At 47.4% G+C, this 23,491-nt stretch overlaps 3 protein-coding genes across 5 annotated transcripts in view; 1 reads left to right on the top strand and 2 right to left on the bottom strand.

The window, feature by feature from the left end:
- SYCE1L (synaptonemal complex central element protein 1 like) overlaps positions 1–11,792 on the bottom strand; it is a 105,087-nt gene extending 93,295 nt beyond the window's left edge. The window contains exons 1-6 of the mRNA XM_050773236.1: positions 11,713–11,792; positions 4,548–4,607; positions 2,782–2,841; positions 2,512–2,586; positions 1,900–1,947; positions 1,573–1,627 (exon numbers count right to left, since the gene is read on the bottom strand). Coding sequence (XP_050629193.1) covers positions 1,573–1,627; positions 1,900–1,947; positions 2,512–2,586; positions 2,782–2,841; positions 4,548–4,607; positions 11,713–11,773 — 359 coding nt within the window. The 5' untranslated portion in view covers positions 11,774–11,792. The remainder of the gene's footprint in view (positions 1–1,572; positions 1,628–1,899; positions 1,948–2,511; positions 2,587–2,781; positions 2,842–4,547; positions 4,608–11,712) is intronic.
- On the bottom strand, positions 8,991–20,307 carry MON1B (MON1 homolog B, secretory trafficking associated). 3 transcript variants are annotated; one of them, XM_050773204.1, is made up of 6 exons: positions 20,211–20,307; positions 19,512–19,669; positions 17,413–17,739; positions 16,028–16,847; positions 15,514–15,661; positions 8,991–13,106 (listed from the first exon to the last, which is right to left on the bottom strand). In XM_050773204.1, exons 2-6 carry the CDS (start codon positions 19,657–19,659, stop codon positions 12,906–12,908), a joined length of 1,644 nt encoding a protein of 547 aa, XP_050629161.1. In that variant the 5' UTR covers positions 19,660–19,669; positions 20,211–20,307; the 3' UTR covers positions 8,991–12,905. The 3 variants fall into 3 exon arrangements, with proteins under 3 accessions (XP_050629161.1, XP_050629159.1, XP_050629160.1); XM_050773202.1 differs by lacking the exon at positions 20,211–20,307 and adding an exon at positions 19,887–20,176; XM_050773203.1 differs by lacking the exon at positions 20,211–20,307 and adding an exon at positions 19,921–20,115.
- Positions 20,308–20,580: 273 nt separating this feature from the next.
- On the top strand, positions 20,581–22,010 carry LOC126943982 (uncharacterized). The gene is made up of 2 exons (XM_050773226.1): positions 20,581–20,780; positions 21,465–22,010. The coding sequence occupies exons 1-2, from the start codon at positions 20,581–20,583 to the stop codon at positions 21,811–21,813; spliced, it is 549 nt and encodes a 182-aa protein (XP_050629183.1). The 3' UTR covers positions 21,814–22,010.
- The last annotated feature ends 1,481 nt before the right edge of the window (positions 22,011–23,491 follow it).

Genomic DNA, 23,491 nt, shown 5'->3' with positions numbered 1-23,491 from the left:
ACTCTCCCTGAGGCAAGCCCTGCTCCCACTTTCTACACTGTGGTCTGCCAGGCCCCAGGCTTGGAGTTACCCCAGATTCCTCTGTTCGGGACTCTGAAACCTGAGAGTTATGGACAAAAATGTGTTCCATGTACTGTTGCAACGTGTGCTTCCTGGGAAGGGAAAGACAACCCTGAATGGTGTTCTCTGAATGACCCACCATTCACTCCAGCAGGAGTGGGAGTTGGGATGTCTGTTCACGGCATTCACCTTTCTCATTTCCCCTGCTGAACGAGAACCTTCATGGGCCTCTGTTGAGAACATCACCCTGTCCATCCTGTCCCCCATGGAATGAACTCTGCCTCCCCAAGAAAGCTTTGTGAGGCGTGTGGTAATCTGGCACCACAGATTCTGTAACATCCTGGCTCGAAGCCTGATCTGTTACTTCACTGTGACCCTGGGCAAGTTACTTAACCTCTCTGGGTCTCAGTTTCCTCATATGTAAAATGGTGGTGTGGAGGGTGACATTACCCTTTAACTCCTATAATTGTCATTATGAGGATTAGGTACATAAATGGGCATAAATGCTCATCAGACAGTGTGAGTAGTGTGGTTAAGTATACACACATTAGCTAACATCAGGTTTCCCCATGCAATTAAAATCACGGTGCACCAGGATGTGAGACCTCTGGTAACATGAATGTGCTAAGTAAAGGTTCAGAGGATGCTGGGCGTGGTAGCTGATGCCTGAAATCCTAGCACTTTGGGAGGCTGAGGCAGGCAGGATCACCTGAGGTCAAGAGTTCGAGACCAGCCTGACCAATGTGGAGAAACCCCATCTCTACTAAAAATACAAAATTAGCCAGACGTGGTAGCACATGCCTATAATTCCAGCTACTTGGGAGGATGAAGAGATGGATGGATACACGGTTGGAGAGACAATTGATTGGATGTGTGAGTTGCTGGCTGGAGAAACGATAGCTGATTAAAGAAATGATGAGTAGAGGAATAGCGGCTGGATAGAGAAAGAAAGGATTGCCAGAAGAAAGGATAGATGTCTGGATGGATGGATGGCTAAGTGAATATATGACGGGAAGGATAGAGAGAGGATGAATGCATGATTGGATGGATGGAAGATTGTTAGGTGGAAGGTTGTAGATAAAATAGCCATCTGGCTGGATGACATGGTTGGATAGTTGGACAGATGGATGAATGAGTGAGTAGGTGAATGGCTAGATAGGTAAGTAGATGAATGGGTGGGCAAATGGATGGCTGGGGCTTAGAATAAGCAGACAAATAAGCAAGTGAATGGATATCAAAGGACCTGGATAGCCGATAGCAAAAGACTGAGGCTAACACCAATGGATGGAATATATTTGATAAAGAAATTAGTCATGAATAATTAAATGAGTAAATTGATCTTAACATGACCATTTAATATCAGAGATAACCAAGGAAGTCTTTTGTCTGACTGTTCTATTTATAGAAAGGTAAAATGAGGCTTCCATGTCCAAGACTGATTTCCATAGCTCTTGCTCCCTCCTTTTTCAGCTGGGGAATGAGGTGGGGAAGAGCTGAGGCAGGGCCACTTACCTCCGAGCCTCACTTTCCTTCTCTTGGCAGTGCATCTGGAGGATCCTGAGTGCCTCTGTGGGGAAGGAACCAAGGGGACCCTTTGGGAGCTCTTGGGGAGTCAGGGTTGGCCAGAGGTAATGGGCCCCACATCATGTCAGGCATTGGAGGGCACCGTGAGGACTTGGGTGTTTACTCCAAGTAAGGTAGCGATCCAGGGAGAGATCTGTGCAGATAGGGAAGCACCCTGACTTAGGTTTCAGTGGGATTCCTCTGGCTGTTCTGAGGAGTATGGACTTTTGTGGGATGGAAGAGTAGAATAAGGAAGACACAGCAACTGGTAAATACCTTGCTTTTTGCTCAAGACCTCCTCTAGGTGCACTTTCTCTCCATTCACTGGAAAACACAATGACACTTTCAGCCTCCAGGCACCCCATCGCCATCCCCATTGCAACTTCATATAAGGGGAAAGCCACACAGAAGGTGTAGTACAGCCCTAGGAGAGCTGAGAGCTGACGTATCTTCTTGCCACCCTTGCAACCATCTCCCACAAGGACCATCCTGATCCAGCTTCTCCCCCTCTATGCCCACATTCCTTGTAAATGTTGAAGGATGGAAGACCCTGAAGAATGTACAAGGTTTACACTGAGGAGAGAGATGGCTATAAAGAAATACACGCACAATGTCAGGTGGATATAAAGGCTCCTAAGAAACAAATCAGCCAGGGGCGTGAGAATGACCAAGAGAGGGCGGGATTCTATTCTGAGATGAGACCATCAAGATAGGCCTGTCAGGGTGAAATTTGAGCTGAGAGCTGAAAGGTGACATGAGACAGTGAGAGGCAATACAGATGATGTGAGCTAAGAGCATTGTAGGCCGGGGAACAGCCTGTGCAAAGGCCCCGAGGTATGCACAGGAGCATCCGCAGTGTTGATGGGTCCCTCTTTTGGCCCCACTTACAGGAGTCTAATTCCCTATGCAGGGCCTCCCAGAGAGTGTGGGTCTCTCTCAGTTCCTCACTGGATTTCTTCTTTGCTGGGCCAAGAAGGGAAGAAGACACTGTGTGAGTGTAGTCTCTAGCCTTGCTGTTCTCTCGCAAATGTGACATTGCATATTCATCTTCAAACAACCCTACAGGGGCCTAGATTTTATAGATGAGGAGGTGGATTCATTATAAATCCAGGCTCTTCCTGCTGGCCCCAGCTGGCCAGGCTAGGTTCCCAAGTTTACCTTGCTGAAGCTCGTTAATCCGGTTAATCAGGTCCTCTATCTGTGGCTCCAGACTTCCCTCTGAAGAAAGAAAGGAAGAAAGACTGAGCCAGAGAAGACTGGTGTCTGGCTGTCCAAGGCAGACGGAGAAGCACTGTGTCTGCTGCTATCAATTAACAGGCATATATTGAGCACCTGCTGTGTGCTGAGCTCTGCCAGAGCCCCTTGAAGGGCTTGCATTCTGGGCTGGGGAGATGGACATTGAGCAAAGATAAATAAATCAATTCAGGTGGCAGTAGCTGCTGTGAAGAGAAATAAAGTGAGGCAAAGCGTTGAAGAGCAAAAGGGTAAAAGGCGTGTCTGGAGATATGGAAAGGGCCCAGATGAGGAGAGGGGAGCAGGTCCTGCAGTTCTGTGGGGGTAGAGTGTGGAGGGGGGACCCATTCCAGGCGGAGTGCAACAAGGCAGAGGGAACAAGTGCAAATTCCCCGTAGTGTGGCAGGAGCGGGTGAGGCACGTGTCGAAAGTAACAGTGAGGGGCTGGTGTGGCTCAGGTCTAGTGAGCAAGTGGAGAGTAGCAGAAGGTGAGGTGGGGGAAGTGGGAAGTGGTATCACTCAGGGCCTATTGGGCCATCGTGGAAGCCTTTAGATGTAACTCTGAGTGTGGTGTGAGCCAATGGAGACGTCCCATCTGCCCCGCCCTATCAAAAGCCAGACAGGAAGGGTTGTCAGTCTGCACTCTGGTACTGGCCTCATCTGAGAAATGGGGAAACCCTGCTTTTACACTGCTGGTGGCAGCTTGCAAGTTTCTCAGTGACAGGGTGATCACTGTCCCTTTAGAGAGTCAGCTCTAACTTCTCATAGTCCCTGTTTCAGTGCTCTGTATGCAGGAGACTTCCTTCTCATGCCTCTTTGGCATCAAGGTTGGCAACAAAGAACGGGGGCAAAAAGCTGCCCAACCCTTGCCAGGTCTCACTGCCGACCCCTCAGACACTCTGGGGTTAATAAACTCAGACCCTGGATTTTCCAAGGTCACTGACTCCAGCTTCTGTGATTTCCAGGAGAGTGGGTGCTCTCCACGGTGCTGATTATGACTGACAGAAATCTCTGGGGGTCTTTGTTTTACTGGAAATGATCAGTTTGGGTCACTGCATTTCTGGCCCTGCAATTTCTCTCCCTAATTTTACCTAGGCAGCAGTCCCAGTGCACTTCCTCTGCAGGCAGCCACAGAGTGGGAGAAGGGGAGGCTGCTGCTTTTGTTTGGAATAGACTGACGTGATAGTATTTTAAGATGAGAATGGACTGGGGGTCTAACCTCTGGCCAGCACTGCCTCAGCTCTGATGTAGATACTGGGTGCACACTGGCTCCCAGATCTCCTGCAAAAAGCAAAGCAAGGTGCAAAACCAACTGCATTGCCATTTGTATGTAAAAGGGAAGACAAAAAAAAAAAAAAAACACATCCATGAATGCATTTTTTAAAAACCTCTGGAAAGATACTTAAGAATTGAAAAACAATAGCTGCTTGCCCGTGAGTCAGGGAAATGGATGTCTAGTGTGTGGGGAGAGGGAGGAGGGATGGCAGGGGAACTGGTTTTTCCTTTCCTTTAAACTTCTTGAATTTTAAACTGTGAGGCTGTATTCTTGGTTCAAAGAATTAAATTGTATAAGAGGGAGAAAGTGCAATGGGATAATTTCCTGAGGTTGTGAGTTGAGGTGGCTGAATTTGAACCATGTCTTTCTGACTTGAAACCCCAGGCTGAGGCTCAGAAACAAAGAGACACATGACCTTTCTGCAGCTTTATCACCATTGCCAGCAAGTCTTCAGTCTTCAAAGACTTGGCTTGCCCTGTAGAAACGAAAATCAAAATTACAGGACATAGCGAGAGTGAGAGGGGACAGAGAAGGGAAGTAGGAAGTCCCAGCGGGGTCTGCAGACACCCCTGGGCTGGGGCTAAGGATGGGATGAGAGACAGATTTCCATCCGAAGCAGGGCCCCCGTCTCTTGCCCTTGAGGTTTATGGTGTGTGCTAGATAAATCAGGACCCCGAAGGGTCACCTTCTCCCTGAGGGGTTAAAAGACACCACCACAAACATCCCCTTAATGAAACTCAGGGGTGAAAGAAGGGAATGCATGTTTGCTGATGCTGCTGTTCAAGATCATTATGAAGTTCTAACCAGAGCAATAGGGCAGGAAGATTTCATATGAATTTCTTTAAAATAATTATAGCTCATAATTTATACATTCTTAATGAACTTATAGATCTAGGTAATAGTTACTAATGGCTACTAACATCAGAAAAAGACAACTGGATATTATGAGCCTCTCTCTTTTTCTTTCTTTACCCTGCAGCTCCAGTTCAATGGATTTTTATTTTTATTTTTGATATAGAGAGTTTATTTCAGCTAAGTTGAGGACTGCAGCTCAGAGTGCACTTACAAGCTGTCTTGGGGAGTGCTCCCTATGAGCCTCTAGATGGAAGAACACAACATGGCTGATGAAGGATTTTTGCCCCAAAAACCCCCACCAAAACCAAAAAAGCCTGATGGAATCCCATCAGGTTTCCACATCTAAATACGAATTCAGAGGAAGTACAAAGGGCAGGAAAACACATTAAATGACACCACTGGGGATGTGCTCAATATCATGTGGACTGTGGGAAACTCCACAGGAAAACCTGTTTCTTCAACAAATAAGTTGCAAAGAAGAAAATGAGGGAGAGGGAAAAATCCTACAGATTAAAAAAGACTTGAGGCATATATCAATCAATTAAATGAACAGACCTTATTTGAACCCTGATTCACCACACTTTTCACCATACATACTTCTATGTATATTTTAACATGAGCCTGTGTTACTTCTAAAATTCAAACAAGAAAAACCACAGGAAAATGTTAACGTTAAAAAAAAATCCTTAAGTCTTGAAATCAATGGTAAAGGTCAAATCTCAGTGACCTACACCTCTCTAAGGAAAATTGAACAGAGAAGATGAAAGGCAGCTCGCAAACATGATAGCCAAAAAGTTAATGAAGAAACGCTTACCCACAATAGTATACAGTGAAAATTCCTTCTCCCTCAGTTCTCTAATTCTCCTCAGAGGCCACTAGCATTACAAGTTATGTGTAGGTACTTGGAGATAATTCAATGTATACACAAACATACCTCCCACATTTTCATTTTGCTTTTCATTTTGTTGTTGTTGTTTTTGAGATGGAGTCTGGCTCTGTTGCCCAGGCTGGAGTGCAGTGGCACGATCTCAGCTCACTGCAACCTCTGCCTCCCAAGTTCAAGTGATTCTCCTGCCTCAGCCTCCCGAGTAGTTGGGACTAAAGGCGCATGCCACCACGCCTGGCTAATTTTTTGTATTTTAGTAGAGACGGGGTTTTACTGTTTTGCCCAGGCTGGTCTCGAACTCCTGAGCTCAGGCAACCCACCCGCCTCGGCCTCCTAAAGTGCTAGGATTACAGGCGTGAGCCACCACGGCCAACTACATCCCACGTTTTCTTTTCTTTTTTTTGTTTTTGTTTTGTTATTTGAGATGGAGTCTTGCTCTGTCGCCCAGGCTGGAGTGCAGTGGGGTGATCTCAGCTTACTGCAAGCTCCGCCTCCCGGGTTCACACCATTCTCCTGCCTCAGCCTCCAGAGTAGCTGGGACTACAGGTGCCCGCCACCACACCAGGCTAATTTTTTTTTTTTTTTTTTTTTTGTATTTTTAGTAGAGACGAGGTTTCACCATGTTAGCCAGGATGGTCTTGATCTCCTGACCTCGTGATCCGCACGCCTCAGCCTCCCAAAGTGCTGGGATTACAGATGTTTACAGACATGAGCCACTGCGCCTGGCCCACATCCCACATTTTCTGCATAAGTGGTAGCATGTTGTACATGATGCACCCCATCTTGTATTTATCATTTGACAATGTACACCAGTGATCTTTTTATTCTTTTTAGTGGCTGCATGGCATTCCACTGTGTGGATATACCATAATTTCAAAACAATATCCTACTGATGGATATTTAAGCTGTTTACCTTATTTTGCTGTTACAAAGAATGCCACAATGATCATCTGCATTCGTGTTGTCAAGCTGCCATAACAAAGTACCACAAACTGGGTCTTCCCTCTGTGTCCGTGTCTTCACCTGCCACTCTCATATCTTTATGTGTCTATATTTCCCTCTACTTATAAGGACACCAGCCATTGAATGTGGCCCTCCCTAATCCAGTGTGACCTCCTCTTCACTAACTATATCTGCAAAGACCCTACTTCCAAATAAGTCACATTTCTGAATTTCTGGTGGATATGAATTTTGAAGGGACACAATTTAACCTAGTACATCATCCCTGTACATTATTCTTTGTGCTTGCATTAGAGTGTATCTACTGGGTACACATAGAGTACTACTTAGATGCTACTTGGTGGATCAAAGGTATGTATATTATGGAATTTGGCTGATAGGAAATTGCCTTTCACCTGTCTCAGGCCCAAAAATCATACTCTTACCAGGCAAGTATGTTTTTAATCTTCTTCATTTTTGTTTTGTTTTGTTTTGTTTTGTTTTTTGCTAACCGGCAAAAACTGTTTCATTTCAAACTTTCTGATAAATAAATACCAAAACTTTATTCATTTCCTCTTGATCAGAAATTCCACTCCTCGGAATGCCTCTTAAAGACATAATTAAGGATGGTGGGCGAGATGTTGTTTCACTGTTTATAATTTTAAACTCAGAAGTAACGGCTGGGCGCGGTGGTTCACGCCTGTAATCCCAGCACTTTGGGAGGCCAAGGCAGGTGGATCACCTGAGGTCAGGAGTTTGAGACCAGCCTGGCCAGTGTGGCAAAACCTCAACTCTACTAAAAATACAAAAATTAGCCGGACGTGTTGGTGTGTGCCTGTAACCCCAACTACTCAGGAGGCTGAGGCAGAAGAATTGCTTGAACCCAGAGGACAGAGGTTGCAGTGAGCCGAGATGGTACCATTGCATTTCAGCCTGGGCAACAGGAACAAAACTCTGTCTCAAAAAAAAAAAAAAAAAAAAAAAAAAAAAAGGAAATAACTTGAAGATACCTTAGGGGATTAATTACAGCATGTTTGTAGGATGAAATTCTTTGCAGCCATTAAAATCCATGTTGTAAATCAGGGTTTTTTAACCTGAGCTTATTAGATACTTTTTGAAGTATTTGGTGGTATGTTCACCTTCTTTATGTCTTTTTGTTTGGCCTGAAATCCTTTATAAATTATTATGTATTATTTTAATTTGCATTTTCATGTTTAAATTACATAATAAACACATGTAGAATAACTTACATAATAAACAAATGTGGAAGAAAAAAATTAAAAAGAAAAGTCTCCCCTCACCAGCAGCCCCTTCTCCAAGTCACTCCCCTTCCCAGAAGTAACCACTGCCAGCAGTTTGGTGACAACATTTGGTCTTTTAGTAAAATACATTTCATGTATTGCTCTAAATTTTACTTTCTGACTCAAGTAAAATTCTAAGAAAATTCAAACAAAGAAATATGTGACGTTAAAAATGAAATTTCCTCTTTTCTCCTTAATCCTAAATCTCACTGCTTCCCCTGATACAATCACTTGGAACAAGTTGGCATCCTGAGATATTTTTTAATTTCAAAAATATTCTTAATATTTTGGAAATAAGACAAAGAAGTAAAGCTACTTTAATAACAAGGGAAGGTGTTTGTGATTGTTTTATTTTTAGTACCTTATTATGAGAACTTTCAAATGCACATGAGAGTAGAGAAGATATTATGATTAACTCTCATATGCTCATTGTCCAGATCTGACAATTATTAATATTCACCCTATTTATTTCACCTATGCTTCTCCTGTGTTGAATTATTTTTAAGCAATGCCCAGGCTTCTTGACATTTTATTCCCAGATACTTCATCAGGAGTCTGAGCTACTTAAGGACATTATCTTAGATGACCCCAATCCTATAATCACAACTGACCAGATTAATACTCATCAGGTAACATCTCCCAATACCCAGGCTATGCATTAATTTCCTGATTGTCTCCACATCTTTTTTATGGCTGGCATTTGCAACCATTTCTGCAAAAGCTCCATCTGTGTTTTTCCTCTCTCTGCTTTCTAGTGCTAGTCATGAAATAAGGCCAAGAGTGGGTAACAAGTAAATCTTTTAAATAATCCAACTAACACTTTGACACACACACACACAAAGTCCATTACAAAAGAAAACGGCCAGCACAGTAAGAGCACCCTTGTAAACATTTTATTTTGAAATAATTTCAGATGTACACAAAAGTTGTAAAAATAGGCCACAGTGCCCCCATTTTGCCCTTATACCAGATTCCCCATTTGTGAGTGATTTTGAATAATAAGTTGCAGACAACTTGACTCATTACACCTTACTATTCCAGTGTCTATTTCCTATATACAAAGGGAATCTACCAGGTAACCACAGTACAACAATCAAAACCTGGATGTTAATACTGATCCAATATGAATATAGGATCCTCAGTTGCCATTCAAAATTTTCCCTCTTCTCCCTTATATTTTAAAATTATATATGACTACTTACATTTTTCTAAAAGAAAAATAAAACAATAAATCACAAAAATGCCTCTACCTCTGCAGTACTCCCAAAATCCAAATCCCTTGTCCAGAGTTATCACTCAGGCCTTTACCATTCAGACACTTTTTCTGTGCAACATACACAGGGCTATACCTTCCTCCATTTTTGTTTCAATCCCAACTGGCTTGTCTCTAATAAAAATAGGGTCTATTTTGGAGCTCCTTGTGTGTCAATAATAATCCTATCAACTTAAAATTTAATTTTTATACATTTAAATTAGAATTTATCTTTTTCTGCCTCTTAAAAAAAAAAAGTCCACCACAGAGACATTCCACAGCATGCACACATAAACCTAGACTTAGCCATTTATGTGACTGTTCCTTGTGTTGTGCCTGCATCAACACTCCAATGACCATTCCTGGTTCATACACTTAGGTATTCTCCTATGATTACATAGCATGGGGACTGCAGAAGTGGAAGAGCATTTTAGATGCTAAAAATACTCTGCCAAACTGCCTCTAGCAAAGCCTTTACTTTGAGTCAGCTCTCTTCCCTGAGGTAGGAAAAGGCCTGTTTCTCTACAAGGTCATCAATACCAGATACTATTCTTCCCTTTATAAAGCCAATTTGATGGGCTAGAAATGGCAACTTGATACGTCTTTCAATTTTTCCTTTGCTAGTGAAGTCAGTCATAACTTTAATTTTGAGGAATTTGAAAGGTTGATACTAAAATAGTTTTTTAAAATTGTAGTGGCAGCTGTATTACACAGTTAATACATGAGATCTATTTGCATCTGTCTTACTTCCTTCTGTCCTTTGTTGAATGCTGGCACTTAGTATGTGGCTCTAATCTAAAACACCTCTCTGTGTGGAAGTTATTTCATTAGTCACACATTAAAAAATTACTGAACACCTACTTTACACCAAGCAGGCATTGTTTTAGGTGCAGGGGAGTGAGAGGTAAACAGTCTCTGTTCTCATGGAGCTCACATCCTAGGTCAGGTAATTAACAATAATCATTACTTTGATGTCTATATGGGTAGGTCTGGCAGGATGCAGTCTAGTGTGTTTATTCATACAGTGGTTTAAAGAGTGTGCAGAAAGGGGTGTTAGAGATAGATAAAAGTGGGACAGAAAGGTGACAACAGTTGAAGCATAGTGATGGGTACATGGGCTTTGTTTATGCTATTTTCTCTACGTTGGTACACTTTGAATACTTCCGTAACAACACAAAAAATACTAGTGGCATACAAATGCATTACTGCCTTGGGAATTTTTTTTTCCTTTTTTTTTTTCTCTGTTGTCTGTGGCACAATGTCAGCTCACTGTAACCTCCGCCTCCTGGGTTCAAGCAATTCTCCTGCCTCAGCCTCCCAAGTAGCTGGGGCTACAGGCACCTGCCAACCACACCTGGCCAATTTTTGTTTTTAGTAGAGACGAGGTTTCACCATGTTGGCCAGGCTGGTCTCGAACTCCTGACCTCAGGTAACCCACTCACCTCGGCCTTCCAAAGTGCTGGGATTACAGGAGTGAGCCACCAAGCCGGGCCAAGGAAGATTTTTTTCTTCTTTTTTTCTGAGACTGAGTCTCGCTCTATCACACAGGCTGGAGTGCAGTGACGCGATCTCGGCTCACTGCAACCTCCGCCTCCCAGGTTCAAGAGATTCTCCTGCCTCAACTTCCTGAGTAGCTGGGATTACAGGTCCACGCCACCACATTCGGCTAATTTACATATATATATATAGTTTTTAGTAGAGAGGGTTTCACCATATTGGTCAGGCTGGTCTCGAACTCCTGACCTCGTCATCTGCCCGCCTCTGCCTCCCAAAGTGCTGGGATTACAGGTGTGAGCCTCCGTGCCCGGTCTGGGATTTTTTTTCTTTTGGATGGAATACAATTTCCAATAGCGTCTAGGCCGACACCCCTCCACCCTCCTTTGCCTGTCATTCAAGTCGATACACTGGAGAAAAGAGGCTGTGGGGGAGGCCATGTTCGATTAAGAGGTTTAAGAGTCCATCAAAGTGTGGTAGGTGTTAGGTGTGAAATGGCGACATTGGGAATTACTGTTAATAAGGGGTGGCTGCAGCAAGGTGATTTTTATGAGAATATCCCCACCGCCCCACTTTTGTTTGAAGACTTGCGTACTGAACTATGTGTTGTTTACTTTCAACAACGTATTCACTAGAGTTGACAAAAGTTAATCTCGATGGTAAGAATATGCCTGTTAATTTATCTCCACTCTGCTGAACGGTTAAAAAATTGTTTTTCTTCAATAATAAAAGGCTTAACATTTTATTTAAAAAATATTGGAATATCATTATTTCATTATTGTAATGGGATGAATCCTCCCTCCTTTCTGCCCTGGTTGGAGAGAAAGGAGTACAGCCCACTTGCCCTCACTACCTTCAGCCTCCTCAGCGGCTTCTGGCGCCTCCATATTCAGAGGTTTCAGCTTCCCCGCCATTTTCCAACGCGGGGCCTGCGCGCGAGCCTTGCTTGATGACTGGTTGAAAAAGAAACCACGTGAGGGCGAAAGGCTTTTCACCACGCATGCGTGCAGTCCGCGGTTACGCCATCGGTTGACTTAGCAGTCAGCTCTGGGCAAGCGCGGAACACACTGCGCCCCGATTGCATGCTACAACCTTGAGGCTGTAACTCCACAAACAAGGGCAGAGCTAGGGTAATGGCCAGTTGGGGAGTGAGGGTAGTGTGCACACATACAAAACCCTAGGAAGGTCTCTCCTGCTTTAGGCTGCTTGTCTTGTGCAGGTTGTCAAAGTCTGGGACAGACGTGCATGTGCTATGTGGTGGTACACAATAGTTCGAGTCTGTTTTCGTTTACAAATCTTCATCAGAGTTTACGAGAGAGGGTTACTTATCTCTGTTTCACAGATGAGTAAAATGAGGCTTAGAAGCTAAGTGCATCTTCTATGTAAAAATGCTGGATTTCAGCCACTGTGTGCAGTCAGGTGCTTTGTGTCCTGGGTTCCACAGGTGGACACTAGAGGCCACCTTCTCATTAATGTTAGCAGCAGCCGGCATTGAGGGGGTCATTTCTGGCAGGGTAAAGATGAAGAAAACTACAAGAAGGGCAAAGGAATATCCTTGTGGGTCTTACTTTTAGGACTTTTATGTAGTTTTTTTCTTTAATACCCTCAGGCCAGTTCCAAGCATAGCGTGGCCCTGAAGTGCCAATTCCAGCACCCCTGTGGGCCACCCTAGAGACCTTGGCCAGATCTGGACACTCACGGCTGAGATTCAACTGAGGAGGCAGACCCCTGAAGCAAGTTTGGAGGGGACAATCCCTCACAGAGGCTAGAGCATCATTCAAGTGGAGGAGATGAGACAGAGGGAAGGGAGAGGGAGGCCTAAGGATTTCCCCAGAGGTGGAGGTGCATGACCAGGCGAGGAAAGCAGCCTGCTCGCCTGGCTGTTGCCACCATCTCTTTCATAGATGGGCCTTCAGATCTTGCCCCATTGCCTAGGGAGACAATGACTAGCCACGGACACACCCCCACCCACATTTCCAGGGTGGACAGAAGGTAAAAAACAAAGGTGGTTGCTCCCAGCACTGCCTGGTCTGGGAGCTCCATCTATCAGAGTCCAGTGAACAAGCCATTGTGGGCAGCTTGGTCCGTAGAGGGGGCTGGTGGTGTGGAGTACTTGGGTGGGTAGCGAATGAAGAGCCGGTCCTCCTCTTTCTTCACCCAGCGCAGGAGTTTGGTCACTACCAAGATTGCACCTGCCTTGGTCACCAGAGGGCTGAGGCAGGTATAGAGCTCGAATTTGGAGGTCACCTGGGGGTTTGGGAGGAGACAGAGTCAGATGGGCCAGAGCTGGCTATGGACAACCCTGTCTACCCCAATGCAGCTGCATGTCTGCCTCCTGCAACCTGGAACCTGTACCTGGCAGCACCTCCTACCGGGTGCTGCCTAGATACTGGGCTAAGGTAGGTAAGCTGATATTGTGCAACTAATGAGCCAAGGGTCAGCGGGACCTAGTGGCTTCAACTGGGTGATGCTGGTTGTGTTTGTGGGTACTCTCTAGACCTGTCTGCTCATCTGGGGACTGGGGAACACAGTAACAATGTTTAATATTCTGTCAGTAACCTATTGTGTACAAGGTCCTGCTCTAAGCTCATACAACTATGTTTTCCTCATCAACAGCCAGGAATTAATATAAAGAGGAACTCAAGTTATGCCTCATACTAAATGGAGAGGCCTGATCCCACAAGGTCACTAGTGCCTTTCCTGTGCCACCTCCAAGAGCTCTCCCCTTCACTCCCTCTGCTCCGGCCATTCTGCACTTTCCTTGCTATTCCTCAAACATAGCCAGGCTCAGTCCCACCTCACAGCACATCAGTCCCTTCCCCCTGCCAGGTGTACTCTTCCTCCTGATACCCATGTAGCTCAATACCTCCTTACTGCACTCAGATGCCATCTGCTCAGGGAGGCCACTCTGATCACTTGGTTTAAAATTCTGGTCCTAACATATCTTATTTTTTTGTTGTTATTTGTTTTTTGTTTTTGACACAGAGTCTCACTATTGCCCAGGCTGGAGTGCAGTGGCATGGTCTCAGCTCACTGCAACCTCCGCCTGCCAGGTTCAAGCGATTCTCCTGCCTCAGCCTCCCGAGTAGCTGGGATTACAAGCGCATGCCACCAAGCTCGGCTAATTTTTTGTATTTTTAGTAGAGATGGGGTTTCACCCTGTTGGCCAGGCTGGTCTCAGACTCCTAACCTTGTGACCCGCAGCCCCCTCTCCACCCCTATTTGGCCTGCCAAAGTGCTGGGATTATAGGCGTGAGCCACTGCACCCGGCCCATATCTTGGGTTTTAAATTCCAATCTCTACTAAAAGGTACAAAGGCTCCATGGAGAAATGGCCGAGTTGAGGACTGGAATAGAGAAAGTCAAGTAAGATGTGCTCACATAGTGAAGGGGACGTGTCAGAGACGCAGGGATCAGCCTGGCTGAATCAGGGTACCCGCTGGCTAAATCAGAGGCAATTTGAACACCAAAGTAAATGCTAGAGAAAGATTTTAACTCACTGAATTAAAGAAAAATCCATGAGATAATATTGATAGAAAATTAAAAATTCAATAAATAGAAGAAAAAGTTATTCCTTTTTTTTTTTTTTTTTGAAGTGCAGTGGCACGATGTCGGCTCACTGCAACCTCCGCCTCCCAGGTTCAAGTGATTCTCCTGCCTCAGCCTCATGAATAGCTGAGATTACAGGCACACACCACCACACCCAGCTAACTTTTGTATTTTTAGTAGAAACGGGGTTTCACCATGTTGGCCAGGCTGGTCTCGAACTCCTGACCTCAAGTGATCTGCCCACCTCAGCCTCCCAAAGTGCTGGGATTACAGGTGTGAGCCATCACATCCGGCCCCATGTTATTCTTTATAGTAAAATCCCAACCAATGAATGTAGAAAGAATGATGGAGTTAGGAAAACCACTGTCTGGCCAGGTGTGGTTTTCACCACACCCTTTATAACTCTTCATGAATATAAATATAAAAACTCTTTATATTGTTTTTGCGACTTCTTTAAAATGAAAGTTAAAAAAATTTAAAAACAAAATCCTTAGCCTAGGACAATGCCTGATCCACAGCAGTCATGCAATAAATTAATAAATATGCATTACATGGCAGGGCCTGGGGGAAGGTGCCATTTCTGATGAGGTCCCCTTCTCTGGCCTCCCTCAGTAGTTGACTTTCAGCAAACCCCTAGGAAGTGAGGGCTGGAGCCCAGAGGAGACCCAAGGGAAGGGTACCCCAGGTGGAGGGCACAGCAAGGGACCAAGCCTACAGTGTCTGAGGACTGCTGGGGACTCATGGAGTCATAATGAGCTGGTGATGAATGGGGTACCTCCAGACACATGGACTGGGCTACTAGGGAATTGGCAGGCACAGCAATGGTGGTTAATGGAGCCTCTGGAAAGTCAAAGACACTGTCCTGGTTGCTAATCGGGGAAAAGCACACAGAAGGGTGAGGCTAATGTCGGATTAGAGTCACGGTCATTAGTTGTCAGGGGCTTCAAAGATGTGTGTGTAAAGGCAGGGACAGTGTCGCAGGCAAGGCACAGCCCAGCCAGAGGCCTGCTGTGTTTGGTGGAGGCACTATGGCTGGAGGGGATACAATATAGGGAAAGGAGGCTTGAAGTGGGGAATCAATCCACTCAGAGCCCTGCCCAACTTACCCAGGCCAGCAGTGTCTCCTTCTCAGCCACGTGGTAAATGAGGCGCAGGGGTCGGGAGGTGTTGTGGAGACGAGCATGCAGGCGGTGGTACAGGTCCGACAGCCGCTGCCGCTCCTCCTCTCTGCTGTAGGGGGCCTCTAGCTCAGGGCTGCCATGATGGAGGGAAAGATTAGTCCAGGGCCTTCTTGGCTGGCCCATTTCCTCCCTCAGTCTAGAGATTTCAATTAAGTTAGGGAGCTGAGCCTCTCCCATGAGACTTGAGGATTCTCAGGGGTTGGAGGCTGACCTTTCCTCATCAAACTAGGGGATTCCCTGAGTACTAGGGCCCTGCTCTCCACCAGAAGAGGGGGATTCCTTTAGGTCCATAACTGATGCTCCATCATCAGAGACTTGTTCTGTTCCCTCTTTCTTAAGCATGGCCGGTTATCTCTCCTGAGTCACATCCCTGAGATGCTGAACTTCCTGGTTTGACAGGCCTTCCCACCCAGCCAGTTGCCTTAGGGTCAGGGCCTACCTGGTAAACTGGGGCAGTTGGCGGTGGTGGTCAGGGATGTCCAGTGGCTTATACAGGAAGTGCCGGAGGCCCGGCGCCCCCACAGCCTGCACGCTGTAGGCAGGAGCACTGGCTGATGAGGCATTAGAGAAGCCGGCAGCCTCCCCAAGAACACGCATGGCACCAAGGGCATGCATCCCGTCTTCGACCAGGCGCCGGCAGGCGGCCATGGCATGGAAGGCTTCACGTTGGGTGCCAAGCAGCAGCAGGCAAACAGGCATAGCATCCAGGCGGGCCACGTAGGCGTAGAAAAAACCATCAGGGTTGAAGCGGGGCAGGCACACTGGTGCCCAAGCCTCACCCGCCGCAAAGGCTGGTGCACCCACCCAGTCGAGCAGCAACTGCAGGTCAGCTGGGTCCAGCCGGCACTCGGCCAGCACATTCCGCTCCTGGGCTGCTGTTATCAGTCGACCGCCTACTGCCAGCACTGACAGCGCCAGGCCAGGTGCTGTGCAACGTCGGAGGAGCGCACCCAGTGCGTCTCGCAGCGGGCGGGCAAGGGGCACACAGCGCACGGCACCCAGGAGCAGGGCTCCTGGGTCCTGCTCCACACTGTCCAGAAGTCGGTCCAGTGTGCGCTCCGAGCCAGCCAGCAGGCGGCGGAGGTCATAGTTCTGCTTGTGTGCGAAGATGCGGGCGACACTTGCACGTGTCAGCGTGCTCACGATCTGTGCGTGCACAGCTAGCAGCTCCCCCCGCAGTTGGGCTGCTGACTGAGAAGTCCGTGACATGGCCACGAGCAACAGTGGGCCCTGTTGTAGGAACACCAGCTTGTGGTCCTCTGGGGAAGGGAGGGGTAAGAAGAGGGGGTAGAGCTGGATCAGGAATGACCAGAGGGAGACAGTGGGGCTCTTCCGCTCTCTCCTACCATACACACACCGGGCCCCAGTCCACACGATCACTCTGTGGGCACCTGGACTGGGGTAAGGATAAGCTGGAGGAATCTGGACATTTGCAGAGACATGATGGGATGGCCAAAGGAACAGGTAGGTTAGATACACAGCATGGAGCAGGGGCAGGTGGGAAGAGATGGTACAAGGGCTGACACAGAGCCGGAAAGACACAGCTTAGCCACACAGCCCCCCCAGTCATGCTCTCAGGCAACACAGAAGTATCCAGCTAGTCACTCAGATCCCAGCAAGTCAATCATTCAGAAACCAGCAGGCCAGACAGAGATGAACCTCCCCACCTCCCACCACTGACAGTTAGAGCCCTGGCTGACCATCCACACACATGGACCCAACCCTGGCTGGCTGGATAGTGCCTGAGGCAGGCAGACGGACCTACCCATGCCAGCCATATTCCCGGTCACTGTCCCCCATTCTGCCTCCCACCTGTTTGCTCACCAGCGTAGATGGCGCGGATGGTATCTCCTGCACTCTGCACAAAGGACACCAGGGCGGTCATTACACCCATGGTAGCCGACAGCGCCTCCACACTACCGTACCGCGAGTAGATGGGCTTGCCAGCCTCACTCAGCACAAACACATGCTTCCGCTGGCTGCGCCACTCCTCATCACTGGGGTCCCCGCCCTGGCCTCCAGAGCTACTCTCAGGGCTACGCGTGGGACTATTCTCAGGGGCTGCAGGACTCCAGAGCCGAGAGGTACTTGACGGGGCCTCTGACTGGGGCGGTGGTGATGGGCTGGGTGGCTGGTCCTTGTCCTTGGATCCTGAAAGGGAGCCCCTGGTGGGTCATCTGCATGTGAACCCCTAACCCCACATCCCCAAGGACCCACCAAATATCTACTAGCCCCTCCAGGAGCCCTGCATGCTGACACAGACCTCCAAGTGTCTCCTATGCCCCTCAATGACAAATGACTGCCCTGGGACCCTGCAATGATCTTCCTAAAACCCTAATAAACCAACACATTCTCATTGTCATTCTACTGGACCTGCTATGTTCCTACAGACCAATTACTTCCTTTTCAATAACTGTCATTCCCAAGTCTTCAAAGCACCCCATTGACTCTGGATGATGATTATTCGTCTCCAATAATCCCCCATTAACTCCTCCGACCCCTGTTTTTTCACCTGATATCTGCTCACCCAATGGCCACCCTTAACATATATTAATATCTTAAGTATCTGAATGCCCCTTCCCCCATCACTACCCTATCAGTGATGCCCACTGATAGGTGATGACCCCTACTAACTCTCCTGGTTGCCCATTTATATTCTTGGTAATGTCCAGTATTTCTCCCAGTGACTGTCATTAATATCCACTAACACCCAGATCTTTAGGACTCCCCTAATCCATTATTCACTCCCACTGTGGTTCACAAACACCCCAATGACCCCACTTTAACAATCATTAACACCTGGTTTTTCAGTGATCCTCCATGACTGCCCTGATCCACAATTTATTCTACTCCATGTCCACTCCTCCCGCCCCCAACAATGACCATCATTAACCTCCACTAACACCCAGCACTTCAGAGACCTTCGCTCACTCCCCTGACCACCTTCAATCTCATTGATATCCACTCCCCTCCGTACAGTAACCATTATAATATCCACTAACACACAAGACTTTAATGACTTCCACTGCCCCTCCCCATGACCATCATTAACATTCACGAAAACCCACAACTTCAATGGCCTCTACTGACACATCCATTTATTCCCATTCATCCCCCAATGACAGTCATTATTATCCATGTGCAGCTATGTCTCAATAATTTTCCCATGAAATCCCAATAATTGCACATTCTCTCATTGACATTCCCATGACTGACACTCCCATGTCCCCAAATATCATTACTCCCTCCTAATAACTGCTCTTACCTGCTATTAATTCCCAAGTCCTCAACCTCCCCACCCACATTTATTCTCACATCACTGATCCTTCCCAATGATTCCATTTGCATCCACTGGTTCCAAAGTGATCAATGGTACAGACTTCTCAGTGACTTCCATTAAATCCCAAATGAACAACTTTACACATCCACTAATATTTGGTTCCTTAAAGACTTCCCAACAGCCTACCAATGACTTCAATGATGTAAATACTCTGAGTGCCCATGGAACTTCACTGATTCCCCTTCCCACTTCTATTATTTAATAAATAACACCCTACTCCTCAAAAACACTAACTTCTAAACAGTACTCCTTGGAGTCTATTGACTTTCTTCTGCGCATTCTTTGACCTAAACACTCTAAATCCTCAGTGACCCTCTTTGGTTCTAACAGCCCCCTTTCTGATTCTTCAATGACCTAAACTCACACCAAACTCCCAGTGAACACCCGTTGACATCCAATGACTTCCTCAGTGAAGTAAACTACACCATGTGTCCACAATGACCTCCTCCTGACCCGGCTATGGTTTAAGCCACTTCTCTTGAGTCCCAAACGACTCCCTACTCATCACCCACTGACCCTCCCCCCGTCCAACAATGACAACCCCTAAGGATCCATTTTAAGACCCCACTAAGTGGAGTCATACCTGTTTCCTCCAGGCCCTCGCCTTCGGGATCCAGTGGGACCGCGTGAACCCCTCCACCTTCTCCAGTTTCCTCACTGGGGAACTGCGTGTCCTCCAAGTCCTCCGCGCCCCCGGGGACCGGGGCAGCAGTGTCTCCTCCGGCCTCCATCTGCACATCCCTGAAGGGGAGGGGAATCGAGGGTGACGGGCGGTGAAAGAAACTTCTGAAAAGACTTTATAGAGTCAGGCCCCTTTGGACACACTCCTACTGCTTGTTTCCCCACGGATTTCAATAGGACGAGACATTCAAAAACATGCCCAAATACGTGCCCCCTCCAACACTTTCCGAAAAGAGGAGACTCTAATGGGCCTCAGGAAATAGAGATATACAAACACCTGTTTTAACCCCGAATCTCAACTGGCCGGGTACCATTACTTCCCCGTAGCGGCGGTGGCATCACACTTCCGGGTGCGGCCGGGAAGGTGCCACACTTCCGGGTGCGACGCCCCCAGAAAACGCTTCCGGTTGCGGAGCTTTATTGGCTCCCCGCGGCGTCCCTCTCCCGTCGCCTACAGGTGTCCCCTCATAATTGAGATGGTGCGGGCTACTTCCGGATCTACGTCAGGTCTGTTCGGGAGCTGAATGAGAACTCTCTGCCTTCCCTTGAACGCATCCGGCTACGGCTGCTAATCCGGGAGAGCTAGGCCCACTTCGCTTACCGGTGGTTGTTGGCGTGAGGGGGGCGCGGCTCGCTCTAGCCAATCCCGGAGTACAGAGGGCGAGACCCCCTTCTTTCTGGGCCAATCGAGATAAGCCGCCTCATTTCCCCGCTGTCTACGCCCCCCGCCAAACCCTAACCAATACTGTACGTTCTGTTGCGTTTGCACCCGCCCATCCATTGATTGACGTTTCCCTCGACCCAATCGAAGGCTCGAGCCTATTCCTCGTTTCACAAGAGGACTTTTGCAGCCTAAGTCCGCATGGATACCTGTGCCGGACCCACAAACCGGCTCTCCCAGAACTAAGGCAACTCCACTTTCTCTTATCCCTTAACCCTGCCAAGAAAGTCAAGGGAGGGGAGAGACGCGAATGCTTGACGGGCAGTCGCCGCTTCCAATCAGCGTGCTGCGCCGAGTCTGGTCAGTCTATAGGACTCGGATCCTAAAGAGGCAGGTCTCGCAGAAGGAGGAAGTATTCGTTGGTCACTCCGTGTTCACGCAAAGGGCTCGGCGGCCTTTGGAAAAAAGGAAGCGCGAGCCACGTACATCCTCGTGGCGCCTGGCTAGGGGGTATGCGAAGGCAAAGCTCAGGCTGATTTGGATTTGTCCAGACGCGCAAAAAGCCCGGCTGACCTCACTTGCGTGGGCAGCGTCAGCGGGCAGGAATGTGCAAAGGAAAGCCCAGGCCCACCGGAGGTGCGCGTGTGGGCGCGGCCAAGAGGCCGCTGAGTCCTGACTGGCCGAAGGCGAGGCCGCGTCGATCTCCGCACGCCACCCTTGGCTAGCGCGACGGCCCCTGCACCTGGGGCCCGTCCCCTGTAAGGTCTACACTTCCCTGGAAAGTAGAGCGCAGCGGCTGGATAGGATCTTACTCGGGTGTTGCCAGCAGCCGCAGCCTGCAAGCTGCGAGGTGTTAGGGCGGCCAGGGGAAGGAAGGTGGTCCTAGCTGACAATGTTAGCCTGAGGGCGAACGCGGGTGTAGACGCGCCTGGTCTAGACTGCCCATCTCCTTTGCTCTTGGGGTCTCTTGACTGTCTCTTCCTGCGCCTCACCGAGCCTGTCTCGGGGTGTCTGCCTGCGCCCCTGTCTCTTCCTGTATTTGTGTCTCTGAATGTGTAAATGAACACCTTTACACATCCACCTGTGCTCTCCTTCCCCATCTCTCTACCTCCGCCTCTTTCTCTGGGTCTTGGTCTCTCGGTAGTTCTTTAGCTTTCTGACGGCATTTCACTTACTTCCCACCCTCTCTCCCAGGGCAGAACAGCGGCGCCCCAAGGGTCCTCGAGGTCCTATCGGATCCCGCAGCTCCGTCCCCTGCGGGTTCCCACGTCTACCAGCAGCTGGGGGAAGAACTCCGTCAGCCCAGGGCAGGGGCGGGCACTCACTTGGACCAGGACCTGCCCGACGCCCCCCGGTCCGCCGGGCGAACGGGTCGTCACTTCCTGTGATCAGTTTGGGAAAAGGCCCTGGGGGCCCTGCCACCGGCGAGTGTGGGAACCCAGGGTTCGAATTCCCGCCCCGACGCTGCTTCCGGACCGAAAGCCCCCTGAACGCCTTACCCCATGTGCCCTGGGCCTCGGTTTCTCCACCAGTGAAACAATGATGGGAATCGCTTGACGTGAAGTGAGTGGAGGTGCTGGCACACTTCGAGTGATTGCTAAGTGGAAGCCTTTGGTACTAGTTAGGAGAATTATTTTAATTACAGTATAGTTAGGGTAATGAATTCCAAATACCAATGTAGCATCATGTGCCTTATATACAATAGATAATCGATAAGTAATGAAATATTAAATTTACATAAAGCAATAAATTTATGTGCCTACAAAATATATTTACCTAATACATTTACAAGTACATAATATATAATAAACATGTAAAAAAGTACAATAAAATAATAGCATCTCATAAGCAAACTTATTTATTTCTTAATCTCGCTATGTTACCCAGCCTAGAGTGCAGTGGCGAGATGTTGACTTATTGCAGCCTCCGCCTCCCGGGTTCAAGCAATTCTCCTGCCTCAGCCTCCGGAGTAGCTGGGATTACAGGTGCCCGCTACCACGTCCGGCTAATTTTTGTATTTTTAGTAGAGACGGGGTTTTGCCATGTTGGCCAGGCTGGTCTTGAACTCCCGACCTCAGGTGATCCACCTGCCTCAGCTTCCCAAAGTGCTGGGATTACAGGCGTGAGCCACCATGCCAAGCCTAGTGCTACACACTTTAAACAACCAGATCTCGCAATAACTCCCTCACTCACTATCACCAAGAGGATGGTGCTAAACCATTCATGAAGGATTCACCCCCAAGATCTGATCACCTCCCACCAGACCCCACCTTCAATATTGGGGATTACCATTCGACCTGAGATTTGGGTGGGAACATAGATCCAAAACTTATCAGGGGAGTAGAGGAATAGTCACGCCCTCATCTAGCTTTGTGAATCTGCATTTTTACCTCAGAGGAAGCAATCAGATATGCATTTGTTTCAGGTGAGCAGAGGGAGGACTTGGGGTTCTGTCCTGTGTCTCGCACCTGTGAAGATAAACTATCAATTTACGTTGTCAGGGTAAAATTCAACAGAACCGTTTTAGGGTAAAGATCTTGGGGTCCACAAGGAATCCCGAGAGGGCAAATTATGAGGGAAGTATGTAGCTTTCTTTTCTTTGTAGGTATCTTATTTAGGGATAAAATGGGAGGCAGGTTTGCCTGATGCAGTTCCCAGCTTGACTTTTCCTTTTGGCTTAGTAATTTTGGGGTCCTGAGATTTATTTTCCTTTTACACCTGCCTTGTATTTCAACAAAACCATATCACAATTAGGCTCCTTTTAAAAATTCTCGCTGATGTGCTCTGTAAACTTTAATGATTGTTTTCCAGGGAAAATGGCAGAACTAAGAACAACTCTCACACAATCTCTTATCTGAAACCCTTAGTGCCAGATATGTTTTAAATTCACACTTTTTCCTGATTTTAGAAATGAAATTAAGTGCATGTGCCATATATTATATAGAGCCCAGCAAGGGACTGGGAAATGCCTGATAACTAAACTTATTTTTTCTGAGTGAAACTTTTTATTACTCCCACTAAGAGAAACACTAAGCCGTCTTATGTTACTTTAGTTCAGGTTTTACCTCCAAGTGCGTTTTTAAAAATTATTTTTCTGGAGCTTTTTGGATTTCAAAACTGCAGATGTAAGATTATGGAGCTTTATTAGCATTCAATATTGGATGATTTGCCACTCAAAACGATTTCTACAATCAAAGATGAGAGATGGGAACACGTGAAGG

Source organism: Macaca thibetana, chromosome 20 (genome assembly GCF_024542745.1).
Source record: "Macaca thibetana thibetana isolate TM-01 chromosome 20, ASM2454274v1, whole genome shotgun sequence".
NCBI lineage: Eukaryota > Metazoa > Chordata > Mammalia > Primates > Cercopithecidae > Macaca > Macaca thibetana.
Note: the sequence above shows the minus strand (reverse complement) of the source record. Positions and strands in the feature narration are given on the sequence as shown.